Here is a 15677-nt window from a genome sequence, read left to right on the forward strand (position 1 = left end):
CCCACTTCCCATCTTGATTAGCATTCCTCGGTTGTTTGCCCGCTTTGCTGGCCCATTTGCCCTGTTTTTAAATTTCCGCTTCCGCTGGCGGTGTCAACTCCATGGCAATGTCATTTCCGGCGGGAAAAGGCGCCTGGGAGGCCATCAGCTTCAAACTGAAAACTGAAAACTCGTCATCCTAGACGTCGACGTCGACGTCCGTCATTGTCCTTAGCGCTTCCGCGTCATTTTCATTTACAAGTCCTTCGCTCGTGCTCTTTTCCCGATTCCATTTTCTATTTTCCGGCTGGGGGGCAGTGGTTGACATCTGGAATAGTCGGCGCGTTGGTGATGGCATCATAAAAAGCGCCATCGACTGCAATTTTTCCCAGCTGATTTATTAATGTTGACAATCGTGGCAGTCTGTTGACATTGCCCCCGCCCCACGCAATCCCAATGTAATGGAGTTGTTTCGTCTTGAACTTGAACTAGAGTCGGTAGCCTGTGGAGTTATTTACACTCTAGATTAAATTATAATGCAGAATGTTGCGCCGTTTCAATTCGCTTCACAGTACTCTAATTAGTTTCCTCAGTTCACCTTTTGCTCGTTTTATACTCTTTTGCCAGCGATTATCACGTGTCTGCTGAAAGTGGCGAATGTGTTCTAATTAAGGTATTTTTAAAATTGTTGCAAATATTTAAACTCACATATCCGACCATTCTTTAGTGAAATCTTAAAATAAACATCTTAAAAGTACCACTCCATTGAAATGGAAAATTATTAAAATTTCGCTGTATTCTTTCCATGCAAATATTGTTTAAGACGATATTTATTTTTCGTTGCTGGCATCGTTTCTCATATTTACTCGATAATTGCATCTTTAATACGCGTAGGTCACGTGTGAAACATGTGAGTTTCGTCCTGTGTTTGAGTTGGCATTAAGTTTCTCGGCACGTGAGCGGAATATTATTAAAAACACAAATTGCCTTCTGTTTATTATTATTTAAATGTTAATTATGAAGTATAATGGCGGGTCAGAGTATCGGTAGCTTAAAGTCTACTGAATAAATTGATTGTTTGGCTTTGGACTTTCTGTTGGTATTCCAATCACGTGTTCAGCGGAAGGACGTGATAAAGGCATACATCACTCGATTTGTTAACCCCGAATTGCCCGTTTATTATCGCTGTGTAAGCCACCTGAATAGCAATTTTTCCGATTTCCCCATAAATACATAATTTAAATGCGCCAATTCATCAGCTTCATGGTTCGATACCTTTTTATTTACCTTAATGTTTCCGCTCGAAGGTCCTTTGCCTAAAATAACCCGCACACATCAATGTCAGTTCCAGTATTCTGGGCGTATCAAATGTATGCCCGTGACATAGTCCCATTTCACCGCCCCGCCCCCATTCACATCCTTTCAATAGCCTCCCTTTTTTGACATTTTTCTTGGCGGTGCACACGGAACAGGAAACGGAAACGCCGATTTGTCAATTGTGTGGGCCAAGATTTATGTGCGCCACGATAAACTTGAAACACGAATACCTGATTTTGCTTTTGGTGCATGAGATTTCTTACGAGGTGTTCATGGATAAAGGTAATTCGTTAGGGAATCAATTGAATAATCGGAACACCGATTTATTTACTTATCTGGCTACAAATTTAATGAGCTATAACTATAATTTCACTTTCGGCTGATTAAAATTTGAAGTGTCAACTGATATTAGTCAATCGCAACGTAACAACTGTTTAATCTGTTGACACCTCAGCCGATAACTAGAAAGTAAACAATTATCACGTAATATTAGCGTGATTAAATATGCTTTAAAATCTTCCAATAAAAGATATATTTTAAAAATTTTAACAAACCATCTTGCTGAATAAATTAAATCTTTATTTTGTGCTAGCATTGTCAACAAATTTCGCACTTATGCATAAATTAACTAATGTTCATAAGTAGTCGACTGAGTTTTAAACTAACTTATTCAAATGAAAGCTGTAAAAACTAATCAACAGTTTCGATTAAGCCACTAATGCGCCTTGGCCTTGTACGTGATTTTCCACACCTCGAAGAGGCAAATGGTCGAATGGAAGCGGTAGAAAATGGCCAGCGGCATGGAGATGTGGGTGATGATCGTCCAGCCCCAGACTCCAAAGAACTCCAAATGGCTCTCCCTGAAGACGGCTCGTCCCTTGATCAGGGTGTTGACGAACCAAATGGCAATGTTGGCCACCAGCAGGAACGTGATGATCTCCCTGCCCGGTTTCCTTCTCACCTGGTTGGTGCCCTTGCAGCGCCGATGGCTGGAGTGCAGGATGAACATGGTCTGCAGCGAGGTCTGCACCACTCCAAAGACCTCCGCTATAATGCCCTCCACCCGGTCGGGCACTGTGTCCCATTTGGCGAAGTAACTGCCCAGGATGCTGAACATTCCGTACAGGTACACACCGGTCTGGGCCACAATCAGCAGGAGATTGTCTAGATCCATTGAGTGGTGCTCGTCGCTAGTGTTCTTGATGTAGCGCAGATCGCGCATGAGGATCATGCCTAGAAAGATAAATATCGATGTAGGTGCCCACACAACACACAACAACTTGTATATCCACTCACCCGTTATGACAGCCGCTGCGCACATGAAGTACATGAAGGTCTCCCAGAGGGTGACCTCCTGTGTGGCCACCAGTTCGTAGCCCGGCTGGGTGTACAGCACAAAGTACATGATCATCGAGATAATGGTCATGACTATGATCAGAATCCCGAAGAAGAGTCCCTTGTGCGACTGGGAACAGTCCACGGAGAAGTGATGGGCAGGCTTGGCAGCAGCGGGCTTGACGGAATTCTTGCGCGTCTTGTCGATGTCCGGAATCGATTTCACCGTCTTCCACATCTCGAAGAGGATTACGGCGCAAATGAGGGAGTACTCGATGGTACAGGGGAACAGGAATGGCGATAGTTGCTGCACCAGGGCACCCATAATCGTGGTGCGGGAGCAGCCGCTGAAGGCAGCCGGCGTGGGCGTGGGCGTGGGCGAGGGAGTAATGGTAATATTGGCAATCACGGAACTCACATTGGCCAGCAGGGAGTTATTAAGGGCATGATGGTGATGATGCTGATGCAGGGACTCATTGACAGCGGCCCAGTCCGTTCTACTCAGGGAGCTATTATGGATGACCAGGTCGTGGGCGGGATCCACTTCGTGCTGGCTGATGTGAAAAATTTCGTGCTTGGTCTCCTCCACCAGGACGTACAGCCACTCGCACAAGTTGGTGGCCACCATGTGCATGAGTCCGAAGCGGGAGGTCACCTTGTGCCGGGCCATGTCCATGTAGGTGGTGTTCAAGAAGATGAACTGCACCTGGGCGATGCACAGGACCATCCGGCAGATGGGTGTAATGGCCACGAAGACATCCCGGCAGCCGGGATGGCCATTCAGCTCGAAGAACTGGCCAAACTCCAGGCCCGAATACACCATAGTTCCAATGGCGAAGGCGATGGCTCCCACTCTCAAGTAAAAGCTGCCAAAGTGGGTTACCTTGTGCTTTAGATGCACATTGCTGTTCTTTTCGTCTGCAAATGTGGAACATCGTATTTGTAATGACAAAATTATATTAAGAATTCCTCTATAGCTTACGAAAGTCCTTTAAGGCATTGAAGAGCGATCGGTTACGGAAGGCACTGATGTACAGAAAGATCACAAAGAGAATGCTGCCCACATAGAGGTAAACGTAGAATCCCTGGTACACATAGGTCGGTATCTGATCGGATATAACTTCAGTGATCGGCAGACAAACTCCTAGCAATACTAACAGTTTGCAATAGGTTGCCGATAGCGCTGAACTTATGGCATCGCTGAAAAGATACAATTAACAGATTAGAAGAAGTTTATTTAACTTAATATAAGTTTATGTAACTTACTTGCCAGTGCGTCGGTTCTTCTCCTTCTGTTGCTTGGCCTGAAAGCTCTTGGCCCCATTGTCGAAAAAGGCCGTGGATCCATTCCTGGCACTGGTGGCTCCACTCTGGAAATTTATGGTCGCTGTGCTGCCGCTCGCTGTTCCCTGCAGGTTACTGAAAAATAGAAGAAGTAATATGTACTATAAGTAATAGAAGTTCTAGAAATATGTAAAGTGTTAGATGTCCAATTTGGGAAGTATAAGAATAAAAACACATAATATTGGTTAGTTTTTAATGCGATTTGGATGCCGTTTGATGGCATTTTTATGTTAGGGAACCATAAATGTACCCATTTTTGGCAGTCCTCGGCGACAAGAAGCCGTTGCCGTCCCTGCGCCCGAAGAGCGGCGGTCGCTGGGTGAGGATCTCCTGGAGGAGCAGCGATGGCCTGCGGGACACCTGCAAGGTGCAGGCGGAGTCTTCGTGGTGCATCCCGACGGTGGGCAGCGGGAGGAGGGCCTGCCGCTGACTGCCGTGCTCCACGAGATCAAGGTTGGTCTGGGACTTGGCCAGCGGAGAGATGGGATGCGGCGACATGACCGGAATGCTGTGGTGCCCGCAGTGATCACAGGATGTTCGGGCGTATCGGATTACTTGATTCGAGGTGGCGGCCACCGAGTGACGAGGTGTACCAGGTACCGAGGGGGGCAGCGAGCTTGGCGGGGATCTCGAGAACGAACCCGACTTCTTTGGCGCACTTATGGTTATGTATTCGCAGGCATCGGAGGATCTGTGGCTGCTGTTTGAGGAGCGAAATAAGGATATGGGATATCTAATTTTCCGGCCAGTGGCACATATAGACGCAACCCGACAGGTTCAATGCTTTCCGATGAACTGAATTTTCTATACCGACTTTGGATTCTTGTGCCTGGTATTATCAATATGTGGATTCAACCTGACCCTGAGGGAATCGCACACATTTTCATGTATTTCGCAGCTTTGATTGGTTTTTGATCGATTTCTGCACGTCCATTGAGATATTATCACTCAGCTGGCTAAGAAACCACGCGTGTTCCTTCGGAAATACCTCTAATTTGTATATAAGTGGACAGATAAAAGGGGGTATGTTGTCCCATCAATCAAGGGGTAGATAAGTTCTTGGTGTTTACATAAACATTAAGTGATCACGTTTTCCTTTTGTTGCCTGCAATCAGTGTCTGGAATTTGAGCCAGGGCTTTCACACGAAAAAGAGCTAATGTCACAGAACGACATCTATAGGGGTTTGACGAACCACTATGATAAGATATAGTACTCTAAAATATTTAGAATGGAAAAGTCTACTGTCTGCTAGTCTGCTACAAATATCTTTATCTTGAGATCTTTTATAGCCAAAACTCGCTGTGTATATGTGCCACTGCAGTTGAGAATTTTAATGCGAAACTAACTCATTTCCCTTCGATATCACATCGTGGTGGTAATGGACCCGCTGTTTGGTCCTCCACAGATTAATGGGTTCGTCGTACATGTCTTTCGATTTCAAGTTAATTAGCGACATTTCCGGGCCGAGTCGCAATTCAATTTATGAAATCAGACGGATCGCGATCACCGATCTCCGAGACGCGATTTTCCGCGCCCTTACAGACTCGTGTCAGTGGGAAGACTGAGGCTTTCTGAGGCAGTTACTCCAATTGTCGGAGCTATCGGGCAGACGATATTTGACTAACTGATTAGCGTTATTATTAGCCTGCTATTTTTACCGTACAGGTATGAGTGTGATCCGTGTATGTAAATACATCTATTGCAGTCCTATTATTGCCCTAATTTATTAGCCTATTGGCACTTCATCAGTCGGACCTGAATCATGTACCCGCATGTTGTACATAGTGTTTTGGCTACTCGGTTTTTGAATTTGTTTTGAAATCTGTAACAATACGACGGCAATATGATGTCATCACAACAAGCTCATCAATGTTGTTAATTATCGTATATACAGGGTTGTAAAAATCTCTGCCTTCCCATAGCAGAATTCGCCGGTTATCTCTCGGCCACTTTGGCAGTCTGGCTCTCAGTGCTCTTGGCTTGTTTACTGGGTCAGATCAGTTTGGCGATCACAAGAAACGCTAATGTTTACCCATATGATTCACTTTTTAGGCTTCCTAATTTTTTTCATTGTACGTGTATGTGACGTTGTAGGTGAATTTACTTGGGTGACAACGGTAGCCCAAGCTTTGTAGTTTTAAATACAAAGGAAAAACCTGGAGGCTGACTCATTAGCCTCAGAGAAAGTTACGTGACAAGTGTTAAATGTTGGTCAAAATATTATGAAAGACCTAACACATCTATGGAGCGTCTGAAATCGAAATGGCGAGTCGAGTTTAGGTGTAAATATTACGCCATATTTACTTAGCAAAATATATAACGAAAATTCACAAGTTTAAGTATCTGGATTAGAGTTCATTTTATTAATAGTACATGATCATATATGTTTAACTTACTAGGGAAGTTCTTTATGAGAATATTATTATTATATTTGTTAACTTTACCTGAAAGTAACAGTCGGCATTCTTTCGTATTGAACTCCACTGTTGCGGTCCACCATTAATGTATTATCAGGGTATGTAAAATTTAAACTTTTTTTAAATCAACTTCACATAAAAACGTTTATTCCGCTGCTAATTTAATACGAAGGTTCATGGTGCTGTAATAAAATCAACCGCTAGTAAAGTTGTGCAGATGGCAGCAAAGTTCTGGGAAAACTAAAACCAAACCCAGACATCGATTCTTATCTTCGGGGTCTTCCTCATGCTTTTGAAACCAACATACAGATACAGATAGCCAACGCCCTGGCACACGTAAATTTGTGGTTAGTTAATACCCAGATACTAGCAGAGGTTCCATGCCCGAAAAACCAAGACAGTAGCAAGTATCTTATCTCTCTAAGGGTCATCATTCCGACCCTGAGTAAGCACTCCTTCCAAATGGGCAAAACAGTGTTTATTGGCACTATCAGTTGCCTTAAAATCAGTGCAGCCATATCAGACGCCGCTCTGTTTACGTTTGTAATCAATAACTTCTGTCAATATTTGCCAAGACACATACACTCTTGTTTTATCGATTTTACCATATAATTTCCCAGCCCCCCAATCTTTGGACCTTACGATAAGAAAAATAGACCAGGGAAGGCGGCCAAGTTCGCCATTATTAAAATAAAATGGCATGTAATTTGCAGATAATTTAAAACGCGTCAGGTGGTTATTTTTGGGTCAGTTACTTTTGAGTAGGATATGCGTAACTATTTGGATCCCTCAATGTTTATGAATCATTACTTAAAAATTTATATGTTTGTCTCCTTAATATAATTTATGACTGGCGCAAGCGAACAATTCATTCGCATTTATTGAACCACCACAACAATGTGGGTAGCCAACTGCCATCAAACCAAAGCACTTGAGCATATTTGCGAGGTCATGGCCATAAATATGTAGTTCCCAGAGCAGATGCTCCACCAACCCGTTAACATAGAGCTAGTCTGCAGGCTGCTCCAGCTGGCCCCAATTTCGATCTGTGTATAATTTGTGCGACAAACTTTGTCATGTGAGCTGATGCAGTTAGTGAAGCTTCCACCAGCCCAGATGCAGTCCTCGCTCCAAGGAGTATGGGTTAGTTACGCTCGCAGGAGCAGGAGCAGTACCCAAGCCAGGACCACAACCAGGGTCTGCACCATGAGAGGAAGTTTACAGGCACTCAGGAAAAAGTTGTTCTAAATACCAAATTGTTGTATGGTAAAATATTATTATTATTGTTAATCTAAGCTAAGGCTTAACTTAATAACTTAATAGATCAATATTTCATGGTTTTTTGTTTCTTGGTAGTCTATACTTAGCAAACCTTATTCTCAGTGCAGGAGCGTAGACCACCAGCTGATAAATTTTCAAATTTGCATGCTAATGAATGGCCTGGCATGGCACTGTTGCTGCAAAGTTTTTAACTTCTGCCTGCGCTCGCCTGGTGAAAATATGCAGGGGGAGATTTATCTGGACGCCCAGTTGTGGTGCCCACTAGGTAAACTGAGGTAACCAAAACAGTTTGGGCCAACGCCATTAATTGCATGTCGAACTTTGAGTGGCTTCCGTCATTAAAGACGGGGTTACAATAGCCAGAACTGGGATGGAGAAATACATTTCGTGGCAGCAAATTGAAATCATGTTTATCTTTTGTTTTTGGTAAGTGGTGCTTCCAGTGGTGGCGAAACTTTCTGCCAGCCCAGCGAATATTTTGCAGCCTGGCCTAATGAAATCGTCAGCTATGTGCCAAAATCATGCCCCGGTTATTGGCCTACGCTGCGTATGAGTGCTTTCAATGGCGTGCGATAATGTGGCCAAAAACTGTTGGCACGTCGGATGGAAAATTGTAAAAGAGCCAAGGAGTTGCATTGCGAAAAGTTGCTGTTCGCTAATAGTCACTATAGATATGCACTCAACCGGGTCCAAAGCATTCAAATTATTCAACTCACTGCGACAGTGAAAAGAGTTCGAGGGCACTTGGCATGTTTGTTAAGTGTTTTAGGCACTCGTTTAATCAGCCAACTATTCACGCATTTACCTTTCACTTCAGGCTGATCCGTTCATCTGGCTTCTATTTGAATTTCCCTCGAAATTCATTCATGCATTCCGAAGAGGACTCTTAACTTTTAACTTAAATGAAAACGGGAATGAAAAAGGTGATGAATAAATTGTCTGGCCAGATGGAGAGTCTCAAGGTTTCTAATTTATGGTGCCTTAATTTTGTTAATGAACGATTGCTTGGGCCCGACTTTTTAACCGCAACAGATAATAAACATAGATAGATTTATATCGCTAACAAAAGGTTTATTACACTTTCCGTTGAAATATACATTTTGAATACCACCTTCCCCACGTTTTGTTCCCTTTTGTTGCCAAAATTGCAAGCCACTGCCAGAGAATTGAGTTTACCTTTCATTTCTGGCAGACATAAGCCTATTTCGTGTAATTCAATTTGGCCAAGTAGGTGTATAAATTGGCATTTATTTTGGCATTCACCAAGAGGCAGACATAGAAGTCAATCATAAGATGAGCTGAAAAAATGTATTCACGATTGAATTATGGAAAAAAACGCAAAAGGGGACTTAGCGTGGTGTAATTAAATATGAAGTAAATTATTGAAAATAGGATACATTTTGTTTATTGACTTGGAAAAATACATTTTCATAAATTTCTATTAATTTTACATCAGAAAACAGCGAACAGTAGAGCTTAACGCCACTTTGCTGCCCAAAAGAAAAGTTTCAGTAGAAACTTTAGACACTCAGCTTCAATACTTGAGTTAAGGGAAATACCCTTTCAGAGGAACTCATGGCATGACTCGAGTTTTGACTACTGGTAACTTGGGCATTCCGCAGAAAGGTGGAAAATCTCACCAATAACTTTGAAATTCTGAAAGACAGAGAGAAAAATGCATTTCGTTATATGTAAGGGTAATATTTCAGTGCGTGCAATTCAAGTTTTTAAAGTAGCCCTCATGACTCTTACTTTTATTAGGAAATTTCCACACAAATATCCGGCAAGCTGGACAAAACTCGATGGCGATGATTTCGCATTTCCAGTGATAGTTCTGCACCCCGGTTATTTTGCAGTTTTCGATTTCGCAGCACGTTTGCGAGATAAAAAAGCGCGTACGTCACGCGGAGTCACCTCGTAGAATAACAAAATCAGTATGCCACATCGCAATTGCCAATGACAATCCCTCTGCGCTCCACATGAGATGGAGCAATGTGGGGAAACCGTTGAAATGGAGCTCCATGGCTGCAAAGCTCCGAGTCCCAGTTGTTTTACATTTCTGCATCATTAGGCGGGGAGTTGGCTGCTGCCAATATGCTAATAAATGTATGGACGTGTGTCACACTCGGCAGGCGGGTGGGCTATAAAGCAAACAGCAGGACTCCGCCTTCGAAGGACTCTAAGTGGATCGGGGATTCTGGGTGCGGGATGAGCGGATAAGCCACTTGCCGTTGATGCTGCCACTGTGATAACGCACTTATCTCATCCGATAACATTGCTGGCACATTCTAAAGGTCGCATAAATTTCAAGAGCCGGGAAATGCTGCAAGGCAAGCTTTAAGATTTATTAAACTTCACACACCACGCCGCTTGGTAAACAAAAGTGCAATAAATATTATATGAGTCTATGCGTGTGTGGTGTGTGGTGTGTGGCGTGTCCAGCGGGATGGGAAGTGGGCGATCCCCTAATGCAATTGCACAAGCAGCTAAGGACACCGCAATGCGGACGGCAAACAGCTTTGCCAGTGTAATGGTCTGTTATGGAAGTTTTTCCAAGGACGAGTATCCCAAGGACTCGGGCTGATTGCCGGAATTTGTGTTTGAATTGCCCTGAAGATGGTTATTTTTCTTATTAAGCGAAATACCAATAACTAATTTATTGGCGACAGTGCGATAATAACGATATCGGACTTTATTAAATGCATCGGGAAATGGCAATTATCCCAGCATATGAAGCTGTATTATAAACTGAACTGACATCGCACAACATAAAAGTGTCATCAGATATTAATGTGCAATCAGGCAATAAATGCTATAAATGTGAAAAAACGAGCCTACGCATTATCGAGTGACAATCGAGGCTCGCAATGAGTCAAGGAATGGAAAAGATTATTTGCACTGGACGCCGCCTCTTATCAATTTAAGTGAAATCAGCGAGAATCTCGCTCATCAACGCGGAAAATGTTAATCAACTCTTTGCTGTTGTTTTCTGAGGCTGAAAACTTGAAAATTGTTTTTTTTTTTAATTTGGTTTAATATGGGTTTTATATTTAATACATTAACATTTTTAAAAGTCCCACCTTAAACTCTCTATGAGCACTTGAGCAAGTATCCTCAGTATCCGCCAGGACCACAAGGACGCCAGGAAGATGGAACTCAGCTGCCTTTGAGTTGCCTTTGGTTTTGTGTGTGTGCCTTTCATGGCGGAAATGGGATTAGGAACGGTGTGTGTGTTCTTTGTGGCAAGGAACTGCGGGGATTGAAGGTAACTGGTGCATTTTGCAACTATACTTGAGCTTAAATTAAATACGGACTTTAATTAAACTCGCCGCTCAGTCTCGCGACAATCGGCGCATTTAATGTGGTAGCAAGGCGAATAAAGTATGGCGCACGGGTCGTATGAGCGATGCAATCAGAAATTTCCCGAGCAGTGAATTAATTCGCATTTCAGACCAGACAGTGTCAATTAGACAGCTTCTTCTCCGCCGGTGCAGGGTGCTCTTTCAATGCGGTTTCATTAGTGGCCAAGTTAATGGAGCCCCACTGCCTTTTTTATCACAATATCTTCGCTTGCTGCCCCCATTTTCAGCGGTTTACTTTGCGAACGAACTTTCCAGCTCCAATTTTCTCCTATAAAACTTTTGGTTTTTGTGCAAGTTTCTCTCGGCTGGTCCTCTGTTTTCGCTTTGTTTCTGTCTCCTTGCCGCGTATAAATTGCCGTCAATTAGTTTAATTGTTTTCCTAATGTTTTTTCGTTACTCTCCCTTCGCCCCCTCCCGCCATTTTCCACTGCACTCCATTGATGGCCGTCATTGATTAGTTGTGCAATTGTTTCGCAGCTGTCATTGCCTTTGTTTCATTTCGTTCCGTCTCGTTGTATTAAATGGCCGTCAAATACAAAAGCTGTTGAGTTATTATCGGCGACCATTGTTGGCCAAAACTAAATGCTACTGGGGAAAAGCAGCTGGAAATCCTGCGGAGCGGAATCAATTTTCATATGCCCGTTGTGGAATTTTCAATTGTATCGAGCTTAGCAAAATGGAAATATAATAGCGCATTGCTGTCTCCATGGCTTAGTTTGGATTTTATGTGCAATATAATTTTTTATGAAGAGCGCAGCAACTCAAATTTAAGTGAATTTGTACAATATTGTTCCGATTTAACCACCACATCTTCGCCTGACAAATGTTTCCTCTTCGCAGTGAAGTTGTGTGATAAAAAACTTGCTCATCCTCAAACTCAAATGCACACATGCATGTGCGAAAACAATGGGGGGTTTTATTAAAATTGATGATGCTCTTCTGTGTTTGCTAGACGACGCCTCAAGTATGCCATAAATCTTTGTCAACTTCTCTCAACCGACAAAAAATAATATTAAGCCATTAAAATAGTGGCACATAATCAGCGAACAAAATAAATATATGGAATTGTTTACGAAAATGTCTACTTTCGTTTGTAAACAGCAGTGTTGGTATCTAATCCCCAAAAATACAATGAAATTATGGTTCGCCTAATAATTCAGCGAAAACACTTTTAGTTTGGCCCCCATACTGATTTTCATATTTGCAGTATCTGCATTTGTGTGGCTTTTCATACTTTTTGCATACTTTTCAAAATGCAATGCAGATTCGTAACGCCACAGGCTGACTGCGGACTGTGGGATTTCCAATTTCATTTTCCTCACAGTAATGGACACTTTGCACCGCCAATGTGTTGTGACAAAATGCGGATTGCTGCCACAATTTCATTGGAGCTTACATAAGAAATTAACGTCCGGCTTTGTGGAATATAAATAGCAATTTCAATCAGAGCTGTGAAGTAAAAACTATTAATAATGTTACGACTGAAGTTTGTCTTGGGTGAACTAAAAATAAATAAGTAGGTAGTTTACCCCCAAGGGAGGCAGTGCAACTAATGGCAATCGGATCTGTCAATTTCCTGACTGAGTTACGAAACCGTATTGCAAAAATTCTAAATTAATTGCAACGAGAGTTGCCAGAGCTTCCTGTTTCCGGTCGCCTGAAAGGATATACGACCAGCATCGCATCAGTCGAACTGAATTACTAATCACATGTGACAGGACACAATTTGAGTCCATTTCAATATGCAAGAGACATTTGGAGGGGGCAGATTCTAATGAATACGTGCATTTAGGAAGCCACTTCAAAGGCCTGATTAGTCTGGCAAGCTAATTGTTGGTCTCTGCTGGCAGTTTGCACTGCAAAACTTTGGGTGCGTCTGGAAAGTTTATTGAAAGTGGCACAGAGCCCGGGTTAAGACCCAATTTATTTGCTTGATTAGGGGATTTTTCGGGCCAATGCCATGCTCGTCTTTAATTACTTTACCTTGCACTCGACATTATCCTTATAGCGGCCAATTATAAAAGTTTCCCGGCTAAAACTAATACTGCCACTGGACGCTGTTGATTGATGTCGGAGCAGTTGAAATTCAGTAATTTAAATGATGGCTTCTGCGGTGCCAAGTGCACTGGGAGCAGCTGCTTCCTGGCATGGAAAATTGCCCGCCTGTTTTCCATGGCAAAGTGCTCCAAGCTCGGCAAAAGTTGCGATAGAAACAGCAAAATGAAAAATATAAATACTCGCTCATTTATAAGTGGCAGGGCAGGGAGACATTTAGGGCACTTCGAGTGCCTCTGGGTGAACTTGGGCATTTAGACGCCATTTGCCGGGATTACCACTCTCTTATGCATCTTTAGTTTTGGCCCGAAAGTTCCACAATTCCAAAATTCCCTTCGACTGCAACCATTTAGACAAAACTGCTCTGCACCACCACCCACCATGTAAGCCCGCCCTGAAGACCTTGAACCACTCGCACAATAAAAGTGAATGCCAAAAATGCCACGGAGCACAGTCCCATGGTTCCAGCTGTGCGATATTTCGCAGCTTGGGCTGGCATAAAACGAGCATAAACAGATTTTATTACCCCTTTGCCCTTTTTAGAGAATGTAATCCAAATTAAGTACTCAGTACTGAGACGAAGTTATGGCCAAGTGGAGTTATTCTCGGGGCTTTGGCAACGAGCAGAAACATATTCACCATCAACTATTCCCCAGGGTGTAATCTAATAAGTAGTCTCTGCTTTATATTTCCGTTTTGAAATGTGCAAAAGGATAATATCAAATATTTTTCATTTCATAGTAATTTTATATATGTGTTAAATAAGTTTTATGTTCAGTTTAATTAGACATTGATTTCCATTATTATTGGCCAGTCGTTGAACATAAATCTTTGATTATTTTGGTTCGACAAATGCTTCGTGTCAATTCACTGAAGCAGACCCAAATCAATTAAATATCCATTATGCAAATTCACTGGCCACATCCCTACTTCATGCATATTTATGTGCCAACTGGGGAAACCGCAAGACTAACCAAAATAGATTTTTTTGGCAGCCACAATGCCCAAGAGTAAACAAGTGGAGACGGACACAATATTGCTGTGTTGTTGTGATTGAGGATTTCCATATTTACTCGGGACACATTTTCAGTGGGAAGCCGGTAAAGAGCTAAAAATAAGCGGAACCCGGCGATGGGGCAATAGAATTAGAAGCCAGTGAAGCGATTTTGCTGTCCACCTGAAAGCTAAGCCCCCAACACTTTGGGTTACAGATCTACAAATACGGATTTCAAATAGTCGAATCCCGGTCCTGTGCGGCATACAAAAAACTGTTGCTGTTCCGGACTTATGTAAGTTTTTGGCAGCCAACAAACAGGATGCAATTTCAATGGAACAGCAGCCAAACAACAGCGCACATTGCATTTCACTAAAGCCGCAGACAATCGAACTGAAAAGCAGATCGACCATTCATAACCGGAAACGCACTGCTTGTGTGCGGTTGTCCAACGGCAGCGGAAGCGAATGAAAGGATAGTTCACTTCCGGAATGCGAAGCTCTCATTGTTGGCGGCGAAAGTGGACTTGTGGACTTAAACCTGCTGGCAAAATTAATGTATAATCCAATTAATTAACTTAACTCTTAAAACAGGTTATAAGCTTGCACAATTAGTCGGCTCATACACAACATATTTAGCTAAAATACAGTTCTTAGTGCAAATAGTACACATTTCGTTGGGGCAGTATGCCATTGAAAGAATAGAAACCCAAAGCAAACGAAGCAACAATCCAGGCAACCAGAATGCAATTGCAAAACAATTTCAATTTTATTGTCTTAGTTTCTTTGGTTTTCCTTTGTTTCCGGCTTTGTTTGTTCTGCTTAAATTTCAGACATTTTCAAATGGTCCAATTAAACCCACCGCCAAAGCATTCTATGTTGCAGCCAGTAAAACCATGGCGAAATCCATAAACTTAATAAATGTTTTGGTAATTGCGCTCGAAAACTTCATTATAATTTCATTTTCGCATACAGTGTCAATAAAATTTACAACATTTTGTTTGCGTTGGCTGCAACAATTAAAATTTCATTAATGGCGAGAAATAAATTATGAAGTGCACAAAATGCGCATAGTCCATTAATAATCCGATGGCGGCCATAATGTTTGCATGCCAGAAGTGCGTTTATCCTGGCGAAGCTTACCAAATAACCAAATAACAAGGATATCAAAAAAACAACATAGTTGCTCATTCATGAAAAATCCTTTCATTTTGAAAGGGCTGTTAGCTTTGAGCATAGTTTTCAGTTCTGAATAAATTCATAAGCTCTACAATTTTCAAAGCAAAAGCAGTCCTTCAATAAAATAAATTAACCCTGTTTATACAAAATGTCCACTTGTTGGGCTATTTGTATATATACGAACGAAAAAATTCTCGTTTAATTGCTCAAAGGAAAATTAATTAGAGGAGCAATTTTTTACAAGTTTCAAGGACCCAAAGCCGATATAAATCTCAATAGAAAATGGGGATTATCTGACCCTAGTTCGAGGTTAAATCCGAGAATTGCTCGGCGGTGGCAAGTGCAACAAAGTGTTCAATAAATTACGCCCTTGCCATTGTTTGCGCCACAAAAGAAGTGGCTGCAACAGCAATC

General features: G+C 42.2%; 1 protein-coding gene across 4 annotated transcripts; it reads right to left on the minus strand.

Moving 5' to 3' along the window:
* Positions 1 to 1854: 1854 nt before the first annotated feature.
* Positions 1855 to 6641, minus strand: LOC6730841 (proton channel OtopLc). Of its 4 annotated transcripts, none has more exons than XM_016179101.2 (6): positions 5323 to 5556; positions 4226 to 4672; positions 3898 to 4050; positions 3614 to 3831; positions 2593 to 3549; positions 1855 to 2529 (listed from the first exon to the last, which is right to left on the minus strand). In XM_016179101.2, exons 1-6 carry the CDS (start codon positions 5430 to 5432, stop codon positions 2012 to 2014), a joined length of 2403 nt encoding a protein of 800 aa, XP_016023250.1. In that variant the 5' UTR covers positions 5433 to 5556; the 3' UTR covers positions 1855 to 2011. The 4 variants fall into 4 exon arrangements, with proteins under 4 accessions (XP_016023250.1, XP_016023251.1, XP_016023248.1 ...); XM_016179102.2 differs by having other exon boundaries at positions 4226 to 4675; XM_016179099.3 differs by lacking the exons at positions 4226 to 4672; positions 5323 to 5556 and adding an exon at positions 6421 to 6641.
* Between the last annotated feature and the right edge of the window lie 9036 nt (positions 6642 to 15677).

This window comes from Drosophila simulans, chromosome 2L (genome assembly GCF_016746395.2).
Source record: "Drosophila simulans strain w501 chromosome 2L, Prin_Dsim_3.1, whole genome shotgun sequence".
Classification (NCBI taxonomy): Eukaryota; Metazoa; Arthropoda; class Insecta; order Diptera; family Drosophilidae; genus Drosophila; species Drosophila simulans.